This window comes from Periplaneta americana, chromosome 17 (genome assembly GCF_040183065.1).
Source record: "Periplaneta americana isolate PAMFEO1 chromosome 17, P.americana_PAMFEO1_priV1, whole genome shotgun sequence".
NCBI lineage: Eukaryota > Metazoa > Arthropoda > Insecta > Blattodea > Blattidae > Periplaneta > Periplaneta americana.
The window spans coordinates 17,416,433-17,441,672 of NC_091133.1; the positions used below are offsets into that span (position 1 = coordinate 17,416,433).

Here is a 25,240-nt window from a genome sequence, read left to right on the forward strand (position 1 = left end):
TTGATCCAAGACAAGGCCAAACCAAGAGAGGTACGGTTTTTCTCCTGTACTACAGACATGTTACAGACCGTATCAGCAAGATACTACAACAACACAATGTGGAGACAATCTTCACACCTACTAGGCAGACTAGTAACTGCTTACGGTCGGTCAAAGACAAACGTGACCGAATTTCATCAGCTGGAGTATACAGAATCCCGTGTTCCTGTGGGTCAGTGTACATAGGTACACTGACTCGCAAAACTTTTGTCCGATATACTGTAGAGTTTTCCTCGTTCTTAAGTTGGTATTTGTACTCACCCCAGTCGGCAGGTATCCTCCTTGCAGGTAACCACCATCCCTCCTCACAACAAGAAGGTTGACGACACGTAAGCTAGTTGATTCTAAACTGAAATAGAATCCTAGTTTATAAGTGAATAAACATGACATATTGTAGATCCTCCTCTAGCCACATTTCTTTGCGTTATGATGCGCGTATAGTTTATTTTCTTTGGCTGTTGTCATAGAAATAACACTACGTTAATTACATTAATTAAAGCTGGCACCAACAATCGACAGATTAATATTCTAAAAAAAATCTTGTAAATAATTTTATTAAGACAAATTTTTTATGGGCATATGTATAATTTAAATCTTAATTGTCAATTGTATCCCGTGGGATACGGAGTTTAATTTATATATTTGCACACAAAAATAGGTTTGCATGTTACTCTCATATAGTAACGGAACAAAAATGTGGATGTAACGAACAAAAAATAAACAAAGCATATAAGAAGGGCACTGTATTCCATATAATATTAAAGAAAATTATAATTGTTATTCCATTCTGTTGAAATGATAATATAAACGTGCTGAAGATAATGAGTGTTTCAGCATGGCCCTCTTCGTGCCCTTCTTTGCACATAGCCTTCTTTATTATTACAAACAAAAAATCTTCTTCTCTTTCTGTTTCTTCTTTATTATTACAAACAAAAATCTTCTTCTCTTTCTGTTTCTTCTTTATTATTAGGTCTACAAACAAAAATCTTCTTCTGTTTCTGTTTCTTCTTTATTACAAACAAAAATCTTCTTCTCTTTCTGTTTCTTCTTTATCATTACAAACAAAAATCTTCTTCTGTTTCTGTTTCTTCTTTATTATTACAAACAAAAATCTTCTTCTGTTTCTGTTTCTTCTTTCAACACCAAACATGATATTGGCTTGTAAACAGTAAACACTGACTGCTGATTTAGAACATGCAAAACATTTCTTCATGTGTATATTTTTATAAATAATATAACGCAGAGGAAATTAGTGAAAATTTATAATTTCAAGTAAAATCAAATTATAGTATGCCACAGATAAACTTCATTATTTCGTTTCTTTGCACTCCAGCTGGGTTTATGACATTTATTTGAAAACTGAATTTTCATAAATTTAAGTGCCAATGAAGAAACAGTTTTGTAATGAAGAATGGTAGTTAATAAATGAAATACTGATTTCCTTCTTAATTTGTTTTGATTAATGTAATCAATAGCCACTCCAGTTACCATCATATCGTATAACGTTGTCCATTCTTATCCTCATGGAAGTTACCAACCCATTTATATAGCGTTCAGACATGACTACATCATCCCAAGCATTCTGTAGTATTTCCCATAACTGTTGTGACGTCTGGGGTCTTGTGTTATCCAGGGTATCATTCACCGTGCTCTGAACTTCGGCCCAAACATTTTCCAACGGATCGAGATCAGGACTTTTTGGAACCCAAGGGACGAGTGAAATATCATCTTCATGAATCTGAAACCATCTCTGACACAACCAAGATGTGTGGATGGAGGAATTGTCCTGTTGGAAAAATATAATTCCATCAGGTTGCAGCATGCGCACGCTGGGTAGCATTATATTTTCCAGTATGTGGATGTATTGTTGGGAAGTCAAATTCTCTTCTATATTCCAAAGAGTTCCTCCTCCTAGCCTGGAAATCCATCCCCAAACAGCGACAGAAATACATCCACTGCGTTGTCTTGATGCTACATATTCAGGTTGGAACCTTGTGGACCCAGTAGGACGAAATACCTGAATAGGCCCATGACTGGTGTTTGAAAAAATCTTTTCATCTGAAAATATCACATTTTCCCATGGATATTCATAATATTCCTGGCAAAATGCGATGCGATCTATTTTGTGATCTTCCTTTAGTATATCCTTAATAGCCGCCCTCCTTGGTTTTGTGTTAGCTAGTGTCTTAATACGTCGAAGAACTGTGTCTCTCGATCCTGGGAAGTTAGCACGAGCACGAAGGATTTTAGCAGTGCTGAATGGTTGTTGTCTAACGGCAGCAATTAGTGCAGCGTCTTGTTCTGGAGTAGAAATGCTTGGTCGTCCGCCCCCTGGTTTTCTTGTTAAATAACCTTGTTCTCGATACTGTTTCCAGCAATGGGATGCTGTTCTTGGGTGCACTCCGTAGCATTCACCAGCACTAGCAGCGCTCATTCCTCCCTCTTCAATAAGTGCTATCACTTTAACTTTAGTATCCATTATTACAAACCTGTGTTATATTGTGATCCAACATTGTATTTATACGTGCATAAAAGATGAAAAATTATCCTGGAATGTTGTATAATACTCAAGAGAAATAATCAACATGTTTTAAACATTTCGGTGCAAAATTGACTCAATGTTGTTAGTTTTGTAGGTTACATATACCATTATTGCTCTAAAATGTTTTTAGTTCGATTAGCTCGGTATATCGATGGCTGAGAACCAGACTGTTCTAAGTCCAACTTTTTATAAGAAAGAAATCTGTGTTTCATTGCGTTCCAGTTCTTATCTTCATCTATGAATCGAACAAAATTGTAAATATTCCTCTCCATAAGGTTGCTATGAAACTATTCCAAATTGTTTCATGAAGCATAGAATGTCAGGACTTAATATAACTCTCCTGAAAAAAGAAATAGTAAAATGGACTTGGAACAGTCTGGTTCTGAGTCATCGATATACCTGGAACTCAGGGTTCGAATATCTCCCCCTCCATGACATGTGGAGTGGGGTATGTAGGTATATTGCCAACATAACGTCTCACAGAGCTCACTTCCACGTTATTTCATAGGAAAAAAGTTTTGCGAGCCAGTGTACAACAAAGCGTAGCTTAAAGACCCAAATCACCGAGCATAGAAGGAACTGCCGTCTAGGTCACGTGGACAAGTCAGCCATAGCAGAGCATGCTTTTAAAGATGGGGATCACAACATCAGGTTCCAGGACACAGACATCCGAAGCAGTACGCCACACTTCTGTGGCAGGTTACATCGGGAGGGTATTGAAATACATAAACACAACAACTTTAACAGTAAGGAGGAAAGACTCAAGGTGAACAAAGCTTGGTATCTGGCGCTCAGAAGCACACACATCAAACCCTTTCTCTGACAAACAATCGGAACACCGAAGCCACTGGTGCGGACTGCGGCGACGACAAGCCACAACCCTCCCACACCTTAAATATCGACGTGCTACCAGTTCTTGATACACATAGCAGATCTCTCTGTGCACGTGTACCACATGACTGAAGATGTCCACCGGAGTAGTGGACGAAACGTTTGGTTGTATCACCGACAGACCACAACCCTCTAGCCCAGAAAATACCCATCCTATATCTAAGAAGTTTCTCTCACATAGTAAATATTGAGTTAAAGTTTGCTTATGAAGTGTTTTTATCATTGATTTGCTTGAAATATTGTCTCACCTTTTTACTCATGATATGATTTATACTTAGCAAAAATATTCACCAATTGCAATATTCCACACTGCACTTAATATTCTAATGTCTACTTCGACCTTTGATACACTGAACACAGTGTCACTCTTATTGCATGATTACCAGGAAATGTGAATGAACTTCCCCACCCGGATTTTCTAGGAGAATGGAGGTGCTCTAGATTTGAATCCTGTATTTTTTCTAGGTAACTGCAAGAAATACTTTAATAACTGTAGTTTCTGAAAAATTACATTTCTGTTAAGCATATTATAGATACAAATAAAAAAGAAAAGGAAAAAAAAAACACACACACACACACACACACACACACACACACACACACACACACACACACACACACACACACACACACACACACACACACACACACACACACACACACACACACACACACACACACACACACACACACACACACACACACACACACACACACACACACACACACACACACACACACACACACACACACACACACACACACACACACACACACACACACACACACACACACACACACACACACACACACACACACACACACACACACACACACACACACACACACACACACACACACACACACACACACACACACACACACACACACACACACACACACACACACACACACACACACACACACACACACACACACACACACACACACACACACACACACACACACACACACACACACACACACACACACACACACACACACACACACACACACACACACACACACACACACACACACACACACACACACACACACACACACACACACACACACACACACACACACACACACACACACACACACACACACACACACACACACACACACACACACACACACACACACACACACACACACACACACACACACACACACACACACACACACACACACACACACACACACACACACACACACACACACACACACACACACACACACACACACACACACACACACACACACACACACACACACACACACACACACACACACACACACACACACACACACACACACACACACACACACACACACACACACACACACACACACACACACACACACACACACACACACACACACACACACACACACACACACACACACACACACACACACACACACACACACACACACACACACACACACACACACACACACACACACACACACACACACACACACACACACACACACACACACACACACACACACACACACACACACACACACACACACACACACACACACACACACACACACACACACACACACACACACACACACACACACACACACACACACACACACACACACACACACACACACACACACACACACACACACACACACACACACACACACACACACACACACACACACACACACACACACACACACACACACACACACACACACACACACACACACACACACACACACACACACACACACACACACACACACACACACACACACACACACACACACACACACACACACACACACACACACACACACACACACACACACACACACACACACACACACACACACACACACACACACACACACACACACACACACACACACACACACACACACACACACACACACACACACACACACACACACACACACACACACACACACACACACACACACACACACACACACACACACACACACACACACACACACACACACACACACACACACACACACACACACACACACACACACACACACACACACACACACACACACACACACACACACACACACACACACACACACACACACACACACACACACACACACACACACACACACACACACACACACACACACACACACACACACACACACACACACACACACACACACACACACACACACACACACACACACACACACACACACACACACACACACACACACACACACACACACACACACACACACACACACACACACACACACACACACACACACACACACACACACACACACACACACACACACACACACACACACACACACACACACACACACACACACACACACACACACACACACACACACACACACACACACACACACACACACACACACACACACACACACACACACACACACACACACACACACACACACACACACACACACACACACACACACACACACACACACACACACACACACACACACACACACACACACACACACACACACACACACACACACACACACACACACACCGCAGTAAAACTTCATTTATACGTTTTTATGGGGGTCCATAGTGGAATAGAATGTCCTTATTTGCGGCTAATATTAAAAACATCAATTTTTACCATTTTCTTTACTCTGAAAGTTGAAATTAGGACTGTTTATCACTTTTAAGACATAATTCCCCACATTTCTGAAGTTTCCAAGACTGTTGTAAACGTGTGTCAAATTGGGAGTCAGAATTTTTTCCTTGCATGAAATTCTCTGTCTCTCTTGTATACTTTATTCCATGATTCTACAGTATCCTCTGCCAAGTAGCCAACTGGCAAAACACTGTTCACAGCGATATGTTTTTTTATGTACGAATAGACTATTTTATGCACAGTCTTCAAATAAATGAGGATCGAGACTGTATTGGCATGCCAGAGCTATTTTAATAACTCTAAACCTTCAATGAATTCTATATCAACATCTGTAATTTCCGAAAATAATGTTGGTTAAGCAAATACACTTTGGGCCATATTCCCATCATTAGTTGAGCCACTCCCATTGGGCTTAGGCTTGTCAACATGTAAGCGCATAAATTCCTCTAATCTAATTTACCAAGTTTTTATTTCAATTCGATATGAAACATGTATAATGCATTGAAAATTGAAACCAGAGATGAAGGACGCTGATTCCGTGTTGTAGTGTTTCACGTTCAGACACAAATACTGGTCAATCTAAAGTTTTTGTGTTTCAATTGCAGGAGTTTCCTTCACAAAGCCAGCATGTTTGATTAGAATTTGTGTTTGTTAGAATGTTTAATATTTTTCCATCAATTAAGATCATATGTTATAACAGACGAAATTTTACAATGTCGTATTTCCATTGTTTAGAGTTATTTATACTTTTTATCTTTTTTTTTTTTTTTTTTTTTTTTTTTTTTGTCGATATTAGCCTTCTCCTTTAGGGCATGCTCTTTCATTTCTTTGATATTATAATTTCAGAGAGCGACAGAATCTTATTGACGGACTGAGTTGTTCCAAATAATATTAAATGATGGACTAATCATTCGCAATGGAACTGTAGTTATTGCAAACAACATACACTCAAATTCGTGGATTAATGACTTGGGATATGAGAATTTCTGTTTGTACAGTGCTTGGTCTGAACTTCCATCAAATCCATAGTTACAGATTAGTTCCAAATTTCAAAATTCGCTATGATGTCTTGCAGTAGATCCTCAAATGAAACTAATCTTTTAGTAGTGTGTTCTAGCAAGAGATTTAAGGGAATTTCAGCTCATGCAGGCCTAAAGATTTTAATGAAAGTTTTTATTCCTTAATGCTTTGATAAAGATGGAAAATATTGGTGTTTGGACTTTTATATACCTATAATTTGATGTTGATACGGAGCATTTGAGTCAAGATGTCCACTCACTACTGGTGGTTGAGCGGCCTCTGCATGCTATACAGGTTGCCTGTCTCCCACCAAACAGTGACTTGAAGTAAATAAAGATCTAAGTGTCATTTTCAGACTTTCGAGGAAAATTAGTCTTAATATACGTGTTATTGCCATGTACACATCCCACCATCTATGAACATCTAATGAAACAATAAAGGAACGAATCTGGACTTCGATTCTTATATAATATGTTATAGTGCTAGGTACATACACTGTTATTTCAGTAAAAACACCATTTTATCGAAAATGACACTTAGATCCTTAGGCCTATTTACTTCAAGTCTTCACTTTATGACAAACACATAATAAATTAAATTAATGAACAAACTTTATATATTGAATCTCATTCTTGTCAGTCTTTTTGTAAAATGTAACATGTAAATACTTAAAATACGAACAACTTATGCCATGAATTTCCTTTATCGCTTTCTTCTTTTTTTTTTTTTCCAGTCTATGCGGTTTTTAATTGTCAGCACTGTTACCGACATAAGGAATATTGTGATTCTTCTGGGACACTGGTTGCTTCATGCATATGGAATTATTGCAATTACACAGCTACAAGATCCTGTATTTCATTCTGCACTTGTCGCTCTTGTACCTCTACCAGCTGTTTTTTACATCCTCACCGCCCGTTTCACAGACCCTAACAAATTACATGTGGACTGATCTACAACAATGACAGTGAGTTCAATATATTTTTTAAATCAGAATTGAAACGGTATACATGCCCTAAATTTTACGATCTTCAGAATTAGTACATTTTGTTTTATTGTAAAAATTAAATTTTTTCGAAATTAAATAATATTTTCGGAATTATATTGTGAAATATTGTCATAATTTTCATTATTAGTTAACTTATTGAGGACATATCAGTATAATATAGTTTAGCGTAGCATACAATTATAGAAAGTGAAAATCTTTTGAAGACTGAAGTTCATGTAATGTAACTATTTTAAATAATAATGATGATGATGATGATGATGATGATGATGATGATGATGATGATACAGTAGAACCTCCTTTATCCTAACTATATGGAGTGCAGCTGTTTTGGATAACCTTTTATCCTAACTAAATGGGATGCAGCTGTTTTGGATAACATGTTTTCTGGATAATCCATGGTAGGCCTACTATTTCTAGTAATGAAAGAAAAATGGTGCAGTATAAATTCGTGTAACAGTGTGAAGCAAAAGCATGAATGTTATTATAATACATAAATATATTTTACTCTACATACGTTTTATTGACATCATGAAAGCACACTCTTGATAAAATAATTTAATACAATGTGAATGAACAACTGCTTAACACTGCACATGTGAATACACGTGAAATCAATTATCACCTCTCATTCAGCCGTAACTGGTTCCACGATTCTTGAGGTAGGGTGTAGGTGGAACAAAAGCTATGTAAACAAAGAATAACTTCCATTTGACAGGACAAAATAATGTACACCTGATGACTGCTATTGAACACAAAACAAGTGAAATGAGGGTGTGAAAAGCAGATTCCTTAGAGAGCATTTACTCTTATTTGAGCTTTGCTGTGGGTTAAGAACAAAACAGTAGCTGTGGTATGCATTGACAGACCTTCAGAATATAAAACGCAGTTATATTTCAGACAGCATTTTTTTTTTAAGGAAAGAGTGCGTATTATGGTCCAGAAATATGGTACTGATATATATTTTACTCCACCATTTCTGTTAAGTGAAGTTCGTTTAAGTGAGTTTGACTGTAATAATAATAATAATAATAATAATAATAATAATAATAATAATAATAATAATAATAATAATAATAATAGGCCTAATAACAATAATAATGCTTTGAGAAGTGAAAATCATAGTATGGATTAATTGTCATACAGGTACCAATTTAAAATGACCATAATGTTTTAAGCTAAAATAGGGGGATAGGTGCTAGAGGTCAATAATTCATCTCTTTCTTCCAGGAAATAATTTCATAAAACGTTGTCATGGTGTTGCAAATTCATATACTGTTGTTCAACATGTGGGGTGACTAATTCAGTTTGCTGAACACTAAACAGCAACTGAAGTAATTGCTATGACTTACACACTCGTATATATACATTAAATGTTAAAAACATTGCATGTCATCTGCATACAAGTATGTAAATATGGTAGTTTTAATTACACTTCAAATTTATTTCAAATGAAAATGGGAAAAAATGGAAATTCAGGTTAAATCTACATGGCAACATTATAAAATAGAAAGTATTATGATCACCCTGTATTAGCTTCTTCTATCAGTGTTACACGTTATACATCAATATCTTGCAAAAATAATGGATTTGCAAAAGTTATACTTTGTAATCATATTGTTAGGATGAATCTTGCTAATGTGTTTCCTCTGTCGAAGTTAGGACCTGTATACCGTTCATACTCTTTATAATTCGAGTTCATTTCAGTGGAAAGATATTATGGTATATTATACTAATACATATTGCAGTTCAGATATAGAATGATGCTCATTGGAAACATATCAACAATATGATATAATAAAAGCCTTATAAGGTGTTCAACTTTGTAACTATAATCACACGAACGGTCTGATCAAATGAGGTACACACAGCTAGTCCTTGTTTGTCTGGACTCCAGTCAAGACTTGAGATTGGCTGAGTAGACAAAGTTGTATTCTGAAGTAAGCTGAGAGTACCGGCATTTCCCATTTGGGCACCATCCACATCACATGTAACCCGTTTCTCAGGATAATTACTGCAGGAAAGACACCAAAAGTAATTAATATAATGTTTTCAAGCAATAAAAGAAAACAATTTGTAACATAATTGCAGGAAAGTAGTCTGAAATTATTTTGAAATATCATTGCAGTACCTGACATGTAATGATTTAATAGTTTAAGGGGACACTCAACTTAAAAATTGGAGAAAAAGTGTCATAGAAATGAAAAATTAAATTTCTACATTAATTTACGAGACAGAACTAAATCAATACGCAGAATTCTTCCCCTATTCATTGAGAAGTCACAGTCAAATGCACAAAGCCAAAAAATAAAAAATGATAATTAAAAGTGATATTTCAATTAATGATTGATTAAAAATTGAAATATTTTTTATTTTGAAAAGTATTGGATCTAATGAGCTGAGATTTTGCATGTTACTTTCCATGTGTATATTAAACTTTTTCTCCAAATTTGAAAAAGATTGGTCAAATAGGAAAAAAGCTCCCAAATATAGTTGAGTGTCCCCTTAAGCTAGAAATTTCTAAAGACAACAGTCAAGATATACCTTTTGAAAAATTTAATTGTATAGGTTATGTCATAGCGATTTTGATATTCCCAAAAACTAGTTCGATTAATTAAAATGTGTCTTAGTGAAACATATAGCCAGTTTCTGTCCGACGCCTTTCAATTCACTGCAGGCTAAAATAAGAAGATGCACTATCATTTTTACTTTTTAACTTTGCTCTGGAATATCCCATTAGAAAAGTCAGGAAAATCGAGAGGGTTTGGAATTTAACGGCTTACATCAGCTACTTGTTTATGTGAATAACGTGAATATGTTACAAGAAAATCCACAAACTATTAGGGAAAACACGGGAATTTTACTTGAAGCAAGTAGTGAATCCAGAAATGCATATAGAGTGTTAATTGAAATACCTGGGGGAAGAAGACCTTTGTGGAGGCCGAGACATAGATGGGAGGATAATATTAAAATGGATTTGAGGGAGGTGGGATATGATGCTAGGTACTGGATTAATCTTGCTCAGGATAGGGACCAATGGTGGGCTTATGTGAGGATGGCAATGAACCTCTTTAAAAGCCATTTGTAAATAAATAAGGTGATGTCATAGCTTATTGTGAATCTTTTGATTTTTGTATTGATTGTTAAATGTTTTAATTGCAGTTTTTGTTGTTTTGACATTTAGGCTCATATACAATGTAGTGTTCAATTATTACTGTCTTTATTACATCTTTTTAACAATCAATGCATTTTGGGGGGGGGGGGAATTGACTAATAAATTTTGAAGTTTTTAACAGTAACACTCCATAATGAGTAAGTTAAAGAATTACTAATAGCTGAAGTATAGTGTATTATCTTATGCCTAAATATCTGCCACTCAAAAACACATGAAATTCATTATTTACAAGATGTGTATATTACTTGCATGTGTGTTTATAAAATTCGAACTGTACTTACTTCATAGTTTTTTTTTTATAGAGATAGTAGAAGAAAAATATTTTAATGCAATTATATTTAGAGAATGCTGACATTAGAAATCTATATTGAAAAGTATATATTTAAGAAATATGTATGTATGTATGTATGTATGTGTATCCAATGCTTACCCACTTCATTTTATGTGATTCGGGTTCCACATATTGCGAATCAATGGCAGGACTGTGACCCATTTTCTAGTTATACACCACTTCCGCAGGCCACACTGTATATGATGTGTATCTGTGGAGAGTTATGTCCTGTACTAGGGTGAGTGTATGTGTAAGTGTTCGTGTAAGTGTAGTGTCTGGAATGGGTGGTGGTGGTGGTGAGGAAGGGAGAAGGGGAAACCCAGTGCTGGTATGTAGCCTACTCCTGTCGAATAGCACCAAAGGGGTTGCCAGGCTTAACATCCCCATCCAACAGACGAGTCACAATCAACAGTGACATATGCCTCTCTTCATATGCACTGCGGAGAGATTTGGGATTTAACCCAGGCATATTGGTGCACAATCTAGTGATTAGAAGTTGCGCACCACTATCTCTTCTAATCCCAAGGTAGAAATTTTACATGAAAATTTCTGAAATATATTGCATGGAATTATTTCAGGGAAGAAGATTACTTGTGTAGCTGAAGAAACTAATTTTCAAGTTTTTTAAGTTTTTAATAGTTTTTTCACTATATGGTTTCAATTACTGATGGGAATTTTTCATCTGGAAAAAAAGTATTACCAGTACTTATTAGAGTATTATGTTATATGTTGCGCACAGCACACAAATGGCCCAATGCAAAAAATTATATTCCCACTTTACTTCTTTGGAACAGTGCACGAAATCCGATACACAAACGAAATTTGTGCTGAAATCTCATGGAAAAACTGGGAATGATGATTAGGCCGATTTACATTTTGAAGAGAACAATATGAGGAGCTCTTTGGAGCAATAAACTCAGTATTCAAATTTTGTGGGTTGGGCCATTTGTGCGCTGAGCATTATATTGCATTATATGGAATGAACATTTCTCCCTTCGGCTCCTCAAAAATAATTGTTTCATTTTAACACTGGTGTCAGTATATTGTACTTTAGTTTATAAGTTAGTGATCAATATTTACGGGCTGTCTTAATTATTTTTAATATAGAAAATCACCATAAATGGACGTAAAGCTCTCTTTAAATTTTTTTACATCCTTACAGAAAGCAAATTCGTTTAAGTCGCAATTAAAGGTGTTTTTGGAGAAAAAGTACATTTGAGTTGATCATATAGAAATTATCTTAAAATATAAAATCCTCAGTAAAATTCCGTGTAAGTAGAATTGGTGTAATCTTTACTTGAATTTCTACAATAAGATATACTCACTATTTCCAAAGACACAGTGACCCAGCTCCGCCACATGTAGCAAATATGTCTCTGTTTTGTGGTAGATGTCGGCCTAACCAAATGGTTGATTTGTGTGCCTGTAAAGTAATGTTTAAAATTCATTTTACTTAAGTGGAGGCAGAGGTGAAATTTTCGAACAAAACTGAAGAAAAAATGAAAATTTGATTTTTTCCATTTTTATTATCTTTATTTTGATATTCCGATGTTAGTTTTTGATTTTGTGCCCTTAAAAGTATGAAATTAAAACCAAGATAACTGTATTATTATATTATTCCCATAATAAACTAATACTTATCATTATTTATATACCTTCTCTGAACATATAAATAAAAATAAATATTGAAAATTTCTTACAATATGGTGCATGGAGCATTTTATATCAAACGATATAAAGTTTTATAAAATTATTAATATTTACAGAACTATTGTACTTAGAAAGTTGAAACTTGGTATGTCCATTACTAATAACATACTTAGTATCCATGATCAATTTCAAACAAATCGGATAAATTTTGTGGATTTTGAAATATTCACCTCTGCCTCCCCTTAAGGCTTTATATTACACAAGAGCAAGTTGGTATGACAGTTCATGTAAATATGTATTTTTAATAGACCTGGGAGCCACTGGCGTAGCTCAGTTGGCTAAGGCGTTTGCCTTCTGATCCAGAGTTGTGCTCGGGCACAGGTTCGATCCCCAATTACTTTGATGGGTTTTTTCCGAGATATTCCCCAACTGTAAGGCGAATGTCAGGTAATCTATGGCGAATCCTCGGCCTCATCTCGCCAAATACCATCTCATTATCACCACTCTCATCAATGCTGAAAAACCTAGTAGTTAATACAGCATTGTTAAATAACCAAGTAAAAAAAATGAAATAAAATAGACCTGGAGTAGACTTCTATATATTTTACCACCAAAAACGAATTCAGTTATACCATAATTTATAAAAGCTCTAGCATGGCTCCCTTCGGAATGGTAGTAAAGTTGGGAGATATATGTTGTAGTTTTATGACACGTAAAGGAACTCTGGCAAAATTCATTGGCCATTTCTCACTCATGTCAAAATTCAATTATGGGGAAAGCATGAGTCTGTACTAGTGGCTTAAGGATGCGTGAGTTTTTTTCCCAACTTCCACCTGTAGTCCATCCATCTCTTCATTATTATTGTTGTCCCAAATTGACAACATCTTGTGAATATTTTCAATATTGTACAATTATGACATAACACAATATTTAATGTCTGATTAACCGTTATTTTTTGTTTTAATGATTCCCATTCACACGATACTAGCAACATTATTATTAACGTAGTAATTCTAATTTTGTGTTACTATTGCAAAAAGTCTGTGTATTTTTATTTTTAAAATCTGAAATAGTATAAAAAGTGGCCACTCATAGATATGTTTTTTTTTTTTTTTTCTGCCACAAGTGTGCTCATATAAGACATTGTTTCTTCTTTTAAATTAAATGTGTACCTAGTTTAATACTGTAGCACTTAGACATTTGTTTGCTGTTAAAATATATGATATATATTTGTTGTTAAGCACTTACTTCCGGTGAGATGGCACTTCACATATTTTGTATACAGTGCCATCCCACCTTATTACATAGCAAATTTATGCAAATCATAACATACTTCCTTCTCTCTTTCACTTATGTTCTCTTTAAATGTATCTTGTCACCTCTCGTTCACCAGCCTACCTATCTATATTTCCCCACTTCTCCACTACTGACCCTCACACTTATATCCTCCCTTCACTTCACTTCACTTCATTTCCTATTGATATCTTGACCCCCCCCCCCCCCCCTACTATTTTCTTGTATTTTAACCCACTACTTCCCCACTAAACAACTTCTTAAATCATAATGTTTCTTTTTACTATTCACTTTTATTTCTTCATCACTGCTCCCTGGATCCATTCGATTTTTCTTCACTTGCCTTGTTTTTCCCTGACTCCGCAACTCGCCTTAAAATGCTGATTGCAGGAATTTTGACACATATGTAGATTTCTACTATGTGTTGATATTTCCTCCTCAGATGACTTCATAGGCTTCTCTCCATTGCTTAAAGTTGCTTCTTTCAACATTCCATGTCTGATGAACTCCGTATCGTGCTTGCCATGCTATTTTCATGAATGTTGTCCAAGCTGATATCATTTCCAATGCTCCTCGACACTAATCCCCTAATTTTCTCCTTCAGGACTCTTCTATTCCTCTCCATTTCTTACGAATCTACTGCCGGCTCCTTAATGCTTTCGAGACATTCTTCTACACTAAAGATCAAATTGTTAATCTTTAATTTGTCTCTACACAGTTCTGCAAACTGACCACTTTTCCTAGCTTCTTTCAGGAAAGGGACCAAAACCCGTCTTCTGCTCCTTACTTCATAACTCCAATGTCCATTCTGATAGAAGTGTTCCCTAGCAACCTTCTGCTTCTCACGATCTTATCCTTCGTCATCATGCTCTTGAATTTCACTAGTATAGGCCTAACTTGATCTGGATGGCGATTTCGATTTCTTCTCCCTATTCTAAATACATCCACAATTTGTCCGTCGCACAAATCCATTCCAAAACACTCCCAGCACACTCCTATTATCTTCTCATATGTTTCACCACTATGTTTCTTTTCCTTTTCTTCTACTCCAAAAAATATCAAGTTCTTTGTCCTCTTTTCCTCCTCTAAGTGCTCCCATTTGCTTTTCAAATCTTCATTTTCGTGTTGGATTTCTTCCATCTTCTTCCTCATCTCCGCTATGGTCTCCTTCAATACTACTAAATCTTGTTTCAATTCAGTATCCTCCATTTCACTCCGGCTTCTTTCACTTATTACACAGGTCAATGCCTCTGCTACGCTTACTTCCACTGACTTGCACAAATGAACCTCCACACTCGGCTGCTTGCTTAAGACTGTTAAATTATATACAAAATAAATTGAACTGCTCTACCAAACGTACTCACCTTTTCTGTTAGATATGCAAAGCCTTTCTTGGAATGTTGAGTTCTTACATCAAACACACAGAATTTTGATTCCAGTGTTGTGGCTATCATCTTATTCATGGGAATGTCCTTTCTGTCGAACTCTATTCCACACACCTGTATAAAAAAAGAATAATGAACAAAGGATTAAAAATAAATAGTGCAATGTAAGTCGCATAAATTTCCAAACAGTAAATGTTAAGTTCATTTTACGGAAATCTGTGTTACAGTAAGTATGTAAAGCTTGTGGTAGGGATATGACAGATCTATTATGAAATTTCAGATTAATTTTTGGTACAGTATATGAGCAAGCAACATTTCATTGTTTTGGAAAAAGACTCCTCAATAATCTTTTTGAAAGCTGCCATGATGGTCTAGTGGCTAGCGCGCTGACTTATAATCCTGTGATCCCGGGTTCGATCCCTGGACTATTCCCAATTTATAACTTATGTTGGGCAAGCCCTTGGTCCAGGTAATACAGGGGTTTTCTCCTGGAGCTCTGGTTCTCCTAGGCATTCTAATAGGTCTTCATTATCATCTCATCGCAGGTACAGCATGGACCAGCACGCTATGGCACACCCTAGGCAACACTGTTGGTAAATTAGTCTACATAACTGGCTTCTTATAAATTAATGACGAACGGCAATTAGTAAAAAAAATCTTTTCAATATTAGTAATGCCGAAATTTTTATTTTTCTCAATTCACAGTGCAGTTTTTGCCTCATATCAGCAACAGAAAAGCAAGGAAAGAAGCTGTAGCAATTTTCGAGAGAATTGAATACAATTGCTTAGTGGCATGTTTACACAGATTCAAAATACGCACTTGGGCCTATGTACCATTTACAAAAAGCTAGATACCAGGGCGAATGTAGTTCACCTCCTTACATTTGAGAAGTTTGACTGGAATAAATAAAAAGCTGGATGGCTTTCAGACTACTCCCGGTAAGCAGGGAACAGATTTCTGTGTATGTGTAAATACATATCTATTTATGAAGCTAAAATGAATTATATTTTGTATTATCTTTCTGTATCACAATGTGTAGAGTTGAAAAATGTTACTTTTATTTTCCATATTTTTTTAGTTTAGCACATATTGTAATCGTTACTATGCAGAATCTTAAGAATATTCATAATATAATTGAGGAATTGAAAGAAAAAGCACTATTACAGTACCTATGAGAAATTAATTAGATTGCTTCGAGTATATACTGGAAATAATTGGTATAATATCCAAACTAAGGATAGATTAAAAACATACAAAAGTTTTATAAATTTAGTAGAGGAAATTAAAAAAAGATATGAGTATTCACCAAAGGAAAGAAAATTTATTAATGAAAGGTAATCCACTAAATATCATTAATATAAAACATAGTTTGGCCCTCACAAATGACGTTAAAAAATCTGAAACAAATAAACTAGCTCTGAAGACTCGCTAATTGAGATACAATACCACATAAGGAGTGGTTACACATTTATACAGATGAATTCTTTATATCACATTCAAGAGGAGCAGGAGCTGGAGGAACAAGACCTCTCTTTTCATTTTACCATTCTGCAGGAGAATATACAACAAACATTGAAGGAGAAGTTGATGTCATATTATCAGATTCAAGAGCAGTCATACAAGCTATAATTTCACAAAAGTCTACAAAAGGAACTAAAATTCAGGATTGTAAGAAAATTATTTATTACCTAATTAAACTACAAAAAAAATTAGTTTACAGTGGATTCCTTTCTATTGTGATATGAAGGGAAATGAAACAGCAGACTTTTGGCTGAAAAGAGCACTGAAATTTTACAATCATTTAATAACGGACTTTCATTTTACTATATAAAACAACTAATCAAAAGTAAATTCACATCTGCCCAAAAATAATAAAATTCGCATAGAGCAAAAGATAAAACCTGGGAAATTTTGACTACCCCGAGATAATCCCCTAAGGAACCCTAACAAACAAATGGTAGAGCAATATGGAAATGGATGGTAAGAACATCCATCTCTTAAAGAAAAGAAGCAATAACATGACTGTCTGGGACACCATTGACATTTTGGTATAATAAATTTCTAGTAAATGTGAAATGAGATATGCAAAGACCCAAATTCTGTCATGGACTTGGAACATCTATTGGTATATTATGGTTTAAGCAGGAAAAATCAAAATCAAAAGACATCACATGTTTGTAATGGGAAGTAAGGAGGAGAATGACGTGAAAGTCTAGATCTTGCCATTGGAAACAAACAAGCAGTGATTTTGGTGTAATTTCTTACGAGAGATGTAATGACAAGTGTAGGAAGTGAAGTACCAGTATTTGTTGAAAGCAAATGTTAATTTTCAATGGCAAGTTCTTGATTTTCAAATCATTCTCCTTCAGGTCTGAATTTCTGAATAGGCCTTATAGACCTGGGCTTAGGACAGCATTTTTCCCCCTTAAAGAATACCGAACTTTCAGAATGCCTCTTTTTTTTCTGGACACATGAAAGACTTCATGCAATTTTTTTTTTTTTTTTTTTTTTTTTTTGAGAAAAACGTCCGTTAATGCCTGGTGATAGCGTCATGGAAGGGTCAGTATCGGAGACTGGATCAGATCATTTTAGAATCAGTATCTACATTTAATGTAATCCTGGACTCTCTGTGTGTCTCTCTCAAAGAACATAGTGCTCACTATAGAGAACACCATGAAAAATTTGATTTGTTACAAAGTCTGAAGAATTCAGAAGCAACTACAGTTTCAGCAGCAGCAGCAGTAGTAGAGAATCTTATGTCGATCTATAAAGAGGATCTTGACTCCACCTTGCATGATAAATGTTTGCATCTAAAATCTCACTGCAACTTTTAATGGCGGACGACGATAAGGATGCAAATTTGTTATATCTATGTCAGCTTCTTCGTAATGAAGGTCTTGTGGAAGTATATCCAAACATAGATAGGCCATAGTTCTTCGGATGGCGTGAAGTACACCAGCCACCAACTGCTCAGGGAACATTCTTTCTCAATTTGGGGCATGTAAAGACTTACCTCAGGTCATTGATGGGTGAGAAACGAATTTCGACTTTGGCACTCAACATTGAAGGAAGGTTTGTGTAAAATATGGAATTTGATGACCTGACAGATGACATAAGTCTTATCGCTCTGTAACATTTTTCAGATCTTCTATGTACCTCTCGTTTATTAGCCTACTGCAAGTATTTTGATGTGATGGAAGTGGTGTGCCAGCAGTTGTGTCCAGTGTAGATGCTTAATTTTGTAATTTTCTTATATCAATCAATCATTTATCTTGATTTCTTTAGTTAGTTTCTTCAAGATATTCTCTGTCAAAAGATGATTTTATTTTCTCTGTGATGCTACACACTGGTGTTGTTGTCTCTTGTCTTTTTTGTTGTGTGTTCTCCATCTCAGTATCTATTAAATCTACATGAGTTGGAAGGAGGACAAAATGTAAGTCCAAGAAAATTTCGAAATTAGATGTAGTAAAATATATAATAGAAATTGTTGAAAGAAAAAAAACTATGACGATCTGGGCATGTAATAAGAATCATGAGAAGAAGACCAGATAATGTCTATACAGATGGAGTAAGACAAAGAATGGTAATGAGAAAACTACAAAATGAAGCTGTAATGGATGGACAATAGTGGAAAAGTAAATCAGCTAGAAAATTGAAAGTGCAATGTTATTATTTATTTTTGTTTGGCTGATGGAAACCACAGTATTATGGAAACACCCTAAAAAAATTAAATCTTCTCTGCTAAGCATCTAACATGTTTCAGTATTCACTCATCACTGCAAACCCAGCTTTTTCCAGTCTTTTCTATTTTCTTCCTTCCTCTTTGTCTCCTCATATGATCCATATATCTTAATGTCGTCTATCATCTGATATCTTCTTCTGCTCCGAACTCTTCTCCCATTCACCATTACTTCCAGTGCATTCTTCAGTAGGCAGTTTCTTCTCAGCCAATTCCTTTTCCTCTTCCTGATCAGTTTCAACATCATTCTTTCTTCACCCACTCTTTCCAGCCCAGCTTCATTTCTTATTCTGTCTGTCCACTTCACACATTCCATTCTTCTCCAAATCCACATTTCAAATGCTTCTATTCGCTTCTCTTCACTTCGTTGTAATGACCACGTTTCTGCCCCATATAATGCCACAGTCCATAGAAAGCACTTCACTAGTCTCTTCCTTAGTTCTTTTTCCAGAGATCCCCAGAAGATACTCCTTTTTCTATTAAAAGTTTCCTTTGCCATTGCTATCCTCCTTTAGGTTTCAGTATTATGAACCTATTATCTGGCTCTGTTACTTGTCGCGATAAATTAAAACTTGCTTGAAATGTTTAGAAAAAATATTTGCTGCAAGAAATGAACATTTATGCCCATCCTTTGCAAACTGAAAAAAGAATGTTGTACCATGAAGGGATCTGCATCATAACAGATTTTATAATAAAAAATTAAGCTAATATATGTAAAATTAAAGACAGATCAGAATGTTATTTTACATCTACTGTCCCTTTCGATCGAAATATTTCAGTATTAATATGATATAAAGTAGAATACATAAGCAAGCAGAAAATTAAAAAAGGAGAAAAAAAAGTTACATCTATTGAAGAGATGTACATCACAAACGTTATTTTTGTTTAATAAGAGGACATTACGAGACTGTCATTCTGTGACTATACAAATTCACAGTAATTAAAAAGTTATGTGAAATTTCAGAATAGATTTAATTAAAGAAAAAAAAAAAAAGAAAGAGTTCAATAACGATAGTAATGGTAACAACATAGACAGAGTTGAGAGTGATATAAAACCTAAACTGTATAACAGATTTCACAACAAAGAAATTACGGTATACTTCTTATAGTAATAAATAATGCAGTCTTAATATAAGTATACCTACTCCATTCTTCACGTTTGTTTCCCATCTCAGGGACATTGTCTTCAAATCAAACATCTTTATGTCCCCATTATCATAACCAGAACAGACTATTCTTTCTTCAGAATTGTATGAATTACCTGTGAAACAAGAATATCCCACTTCATTATTATGAATGTAACTAGTCGATGACATTTATTATACAGAGTGATTCACGAAGTTTCAACTATCTGCGTAGGGAAGTTCTTTACCACCACTAATGGAGCATTTTCCTGAAGTAGTTTGGAACATATTTTCCTAATAAAGATTTTTCCTATCTCAAATAATTCAGGGATAATCATTGATTTTCTAAATGTGATGATGTGAATAGAGATCTCAAATGTCAGGGCATGCACTTTCTTTTCAATGCATCAAGACTCATTTGTCACATGTTCAGTTGACAGTCATACATTGTGGAGTTAGCAGCTTGTTAGTTGTCTCAAGATGCCATATACATTTACAACTGAGAAATATGCCTATATGGTATTTACTGCATTTATGATGTGTGTGAGGGAAATGCAACAGCTGCTGTGGCCGAATATCACCTTTGTTATCCTAATCGTAGGATTCTGAATCCTAAGACTATTAATGGAACATTTAGCACACTAAGTCAGACTGGTTCACTTATCAGTATTCATATCCAGTATAAAAGACACCAACGTAAGAATATTGTTGAATTGAGGAAAACTTCTCCCACTTCACATGAAAGGATTAGACAGTATTTGAGTGACCCAATCTGTAGGCAATCCAGTATTGTCAATGTCGCTTCTTTAGATTGTTCAGCCTATCCTACTTTTAATTGACTTGAAGTCTAGTCAAACATTTAAAATATTACAGAAATATGTAAAGGACAAACGTTTTTGCTATTACGCCATCTTCAGATGAGCTCTCTAGCATTAATACTTTCATAAATACTGAACGTTTTGTGAACTTTTTTTTTTTTACTAATGGCAGGCACTTGACTATTCATCATTCACCCATATAAAGCCAATTGTGTAGACCAATTTACCGACAGAGTCGTTACCCAGGGTGCGCGTAAAAGGCTTCTATGCTACACCCACAATGAGATGAGATGATGGAGATTTGTTGGGATGCCACAGGGTAACTAGGGTTCCCAGAGAAAACCCCTGTGTTACCTGAACCATAGGCTTGTTCAACAAAGTTATAAATCAGGGGTATGCCAGGGATCAAACCCGCGTCCACAGGATTATAAGTCCAGCACTCTAATCACTAGACCACCGTGGCAGTCGTTTTGTAAATTTTGTTCACTGAAAAACTGGCAATCAAAAATTTAAAATTCTGTATTTTTAATGTGCACCATAGATCCAATGTGTATGCCAAATAAAATGGAAATCTGAGACGTCAGGATTAAAAAATAATTATTTATTGGTTTATTTGAATGCTCCACAAAGTAAATAAAACTGTCGTAGAATATAATACGAAAATATCTGTCTCCAAAACAAAAGGAATGATTATATTATGTGATAACATCTGAAGAGTTCACGGGAAAAACGATGAATGTCACATTTCTGTTACGGATTAGATAATGATCTAATTGAGTCTATAACTGCAAGATGTAGTGCTGTTTCTATAGAAAATAAAGGAAGGGATTACTGTATTCGTGGTGATAATTCTCCTTTTTACCATTTTTCATAAGAACAACATTAAATTTCGCAGTGATCCATTGAATTAGATAATGACATCAACCTTAAGAAAACTGTGACATTCATCGTTTTTCCCGCGAACTCTTCATCTCTTGAGAGTCATAATTGAATTTGAGTAACAAATAATCAAACCAGTGACATTTTCACATAATTTAGTAAGCATATTTTCGGAATATATTTCTGATATAAATATCAAAGCACAAACCTATAACAAAACATGTGGAATTTATTTATTCATTCATTCATTAATTCATTCATTCAGTCAGTCATTCAGTGTTCTGCCTAAGGGTAGGTCTTTTACTGCAAACCCAGCTTTCTCCATTCTTTCCCATTTTCTGTCTTCCTCTTTGTCTCCTCATATGAGCCATATCTTAATGTCATCTATCATCTGATAGAACAAAATGTTGACTAGCACAAAATTAAGACAATTATATTTCATCCATAGCAAATTTTAAATATGAAAATAAGAGTCAGATTAAAAAGAGTGTCGATAAATGGAAGCTGCTCAAATACACTTCTTTAAGATGCTTTCAGGATTCACAAATGTAGATTATCATAGGAACATTAACATCCCAGACAAATTAAAAGTTGAACATATGTATACTGTATTTGAAGATAAGCAAACAAATATCAATGTGGTTAGCTCCAGCATGTTGACAGGATGAACAACATTTACCAAAAATTGTTCTACACTATAGACTAAATGTGAATTCAGAGATGATAAAATTCAAGAAATGGAAAGAGAATGTGCAGTGACATGGACGAGAATATTTAAAATTGTTTCAAACTCAGCATTCTTGTGAGCACTTCTGCATGATGTCATCTGTTTATCCTCATTCATTCTCCTTTGGTGCAGCTCAGTACTTAGGACTATTTGATAGAACTAAACAAAATGCTAAATTTGTAAATTCATAATACAACTTTTTTTTATTATTAAAAAATGCTAACCTCTAAATTCTGTCTTATCATCGATGATTTTGATTACCTTGATTAATGGGAAATGTTCAAATCTTAATGCTTTATTCAACATAGTGATTTATAATTCAATAGATTTCTATGAAACAGAATGTTTATTAAGAAATACCTAAGTGGTCAACATTAAAACTCGTCCAGAATTATTAAAAATTGAGTAAGTTATGTTACTTTTGAAAAATGTTATTTAATTGAGGATATTACCAAAAGCAACTGTCCAGCAGTCTCTTCTAGCATCTCCTTCTGCTGGTTCCATGGTAGCTACAGGCTTTCCTTTTTGTCGAGTGTCCCATACTTTCACACTACCTGTTTAAAAGTAAATCCAATCCAATATTATTTATATATTTTATTCACTAATCGGACAGCATGAAACGAACATTTTCATGATTCCTGTGTACTAATAAATAAATAACAAATCACTTGTTTAACTTACAAACAAAGAATCATATTCCATTATGAATTGAAAATGAAAAATGTGACAAGGAGCAAAAAGCGAACTTTGTAATTTACAGTGTAATCTACAAATCTTTCATTTCATGTAAGGTACAGCAAGTTATTTCCACCAAACAATTTTTAAACCTATCATAAATGCAAGGCTTGGTAGAAGAAGGGCTCATCCCATTCTTCTATCAACAATTTTTGTTTTTTTGCAAAATCTGATAGCAGAAACCATCTAGTATGTATATTCACGAGTTTTTAGTTGTTGGATATGCCTCAACTTATTATTTTTGTTATTGAAGAAGAGGAGCATAACTTACTGCTTGTCTTCTTGATGGAAGAAGAGTCTTTTATCTCAGAAGTTTAAAAACTTGGAATAGGCCCTTCTTCTACTAAGCCCTTCAAACATCGAATATAGTGATGCTACATACATTGCAATGTAATATACTTGTATTTTTTCTTGTTTTATCTTCGACGTGTGAGTACCATTAGGTGCTAGGTTCATGGATTGAGACCCTGTTGACAGCGTGGACTTTTAATAATGATAAAAATTCTTGGCATGGATTCCTTGATAATGAAGTAAAGCTGAGAGGCCCAAGTCCTGTACTGTCTGGTGGCATACAGAAGGCCGAGCTAGAGTGTCCCCTCCACCTTCGCCCCCCACTTGCCTGTCTTACCCCCCACCAAACGACCAACTTGTCCTTCCATACGTTGCCAGACAGTATATTATAACGTGTGAAAGAAGCCTTCACCAAATGAGTGGGCTCCCAAAAAAACTTGCCGGATTGTTTTTATTATTATTACTTACGGCTTTTAAGGAACCCGGAGGTTCATTGTCACCCTCACATAAGCCCGCTATCAGTCCCTATTGTGAGCAAAATTAATTCAGTCTCTACAATCATATGCCATCTCCCTCAAATCCATTTTTATATTATCCTCCCATCTACATTTTGGCCTCTCCAAAGGTATTTTTCCTTCTGGCCTCCCAACTAACACTCTATATGCATTTCTGGATTTGCCCATATGTGTTACATGCCCTGCTCATCTCAAATGTCTGGATTTAATGTTCCTAATTATGTCAGGTGAAGAATACAATGCATGCAGTTCTACATTGTGCAACTTCCTCCATTCTCCTGTAACTTTATTCCACTTAGTCCCAAATATTTTCTAAGCACCTTATTCTCAAACACTCTTAACCTCTGTTCCTCTCTCAAAATGAGAGTCCAAGTTTCACAACCATAGAGAACAACAAATTCTGC

General features: G+C 35.6%; 2 protein-coding genes across 5 annotated transcripts in view; one reads left to right on the forward strand and one right to left on the reverse strand.

Moving 5' to 3' along the window:
• LOC138693456 (JNK1/MAPK8-associated membrane protein) overlaps window positions 1-25,240 on the forward strand; it is a 66,895-nt gene that overhangs the window by 40,133 nt on the left and 1,522 nt on the right. For all 4 annotated transcript variants that reach the window (XM_069817437.1, XM_069817435.1, XM_069817434.1 and 1 more), the window contains one exon: window positions 7,904-8,134. In XM_069817437.1, coding sequence (XP_069673538.1) covers window positions 7,904-8,119 — 216 coding nt within the window. In that variant the 3' untranslated portion in view covers window positions 8,120-8,134. The remainder of the gene's footprint in view (window positions 1-7,903; window positions 8,135-25,240) is intronic.
• The window catches only part of Wdr92 (WD repeat domain 92), a 39,642-nt gene continuing 22,267 nt past the window's right edge, over window positions 7,866-25,240 (reverse strand). The window contains exons 4-8 of the mRNA XM_069817433.1: window positions 23,748-23,849; window positions 20,893-21,008; window positions 15,987-16,121; window positions 13,005-13,102; window positions 7,866-10,187 (exon numbers count right to left, since the gene is read on the reverse strand). Of these exons, the coding sequence (XP_069673534.1) occupies window positions 9,980-10,187; window positions 13,005-13,102; window positions 15,987-16,121; window positions 20,893-21,008; window positions 23,748-23,849 (659 nt within the window). The 3' untranslated portion in view covers window positions 7,866-9,979. The remainder of the gene's footprint in view (window positions 10,188-13,004; window positions 13,103-15,986; window positions 16,122-20,892; window positions 21,009-23,747; window positions 23,850-25,240) is intronic.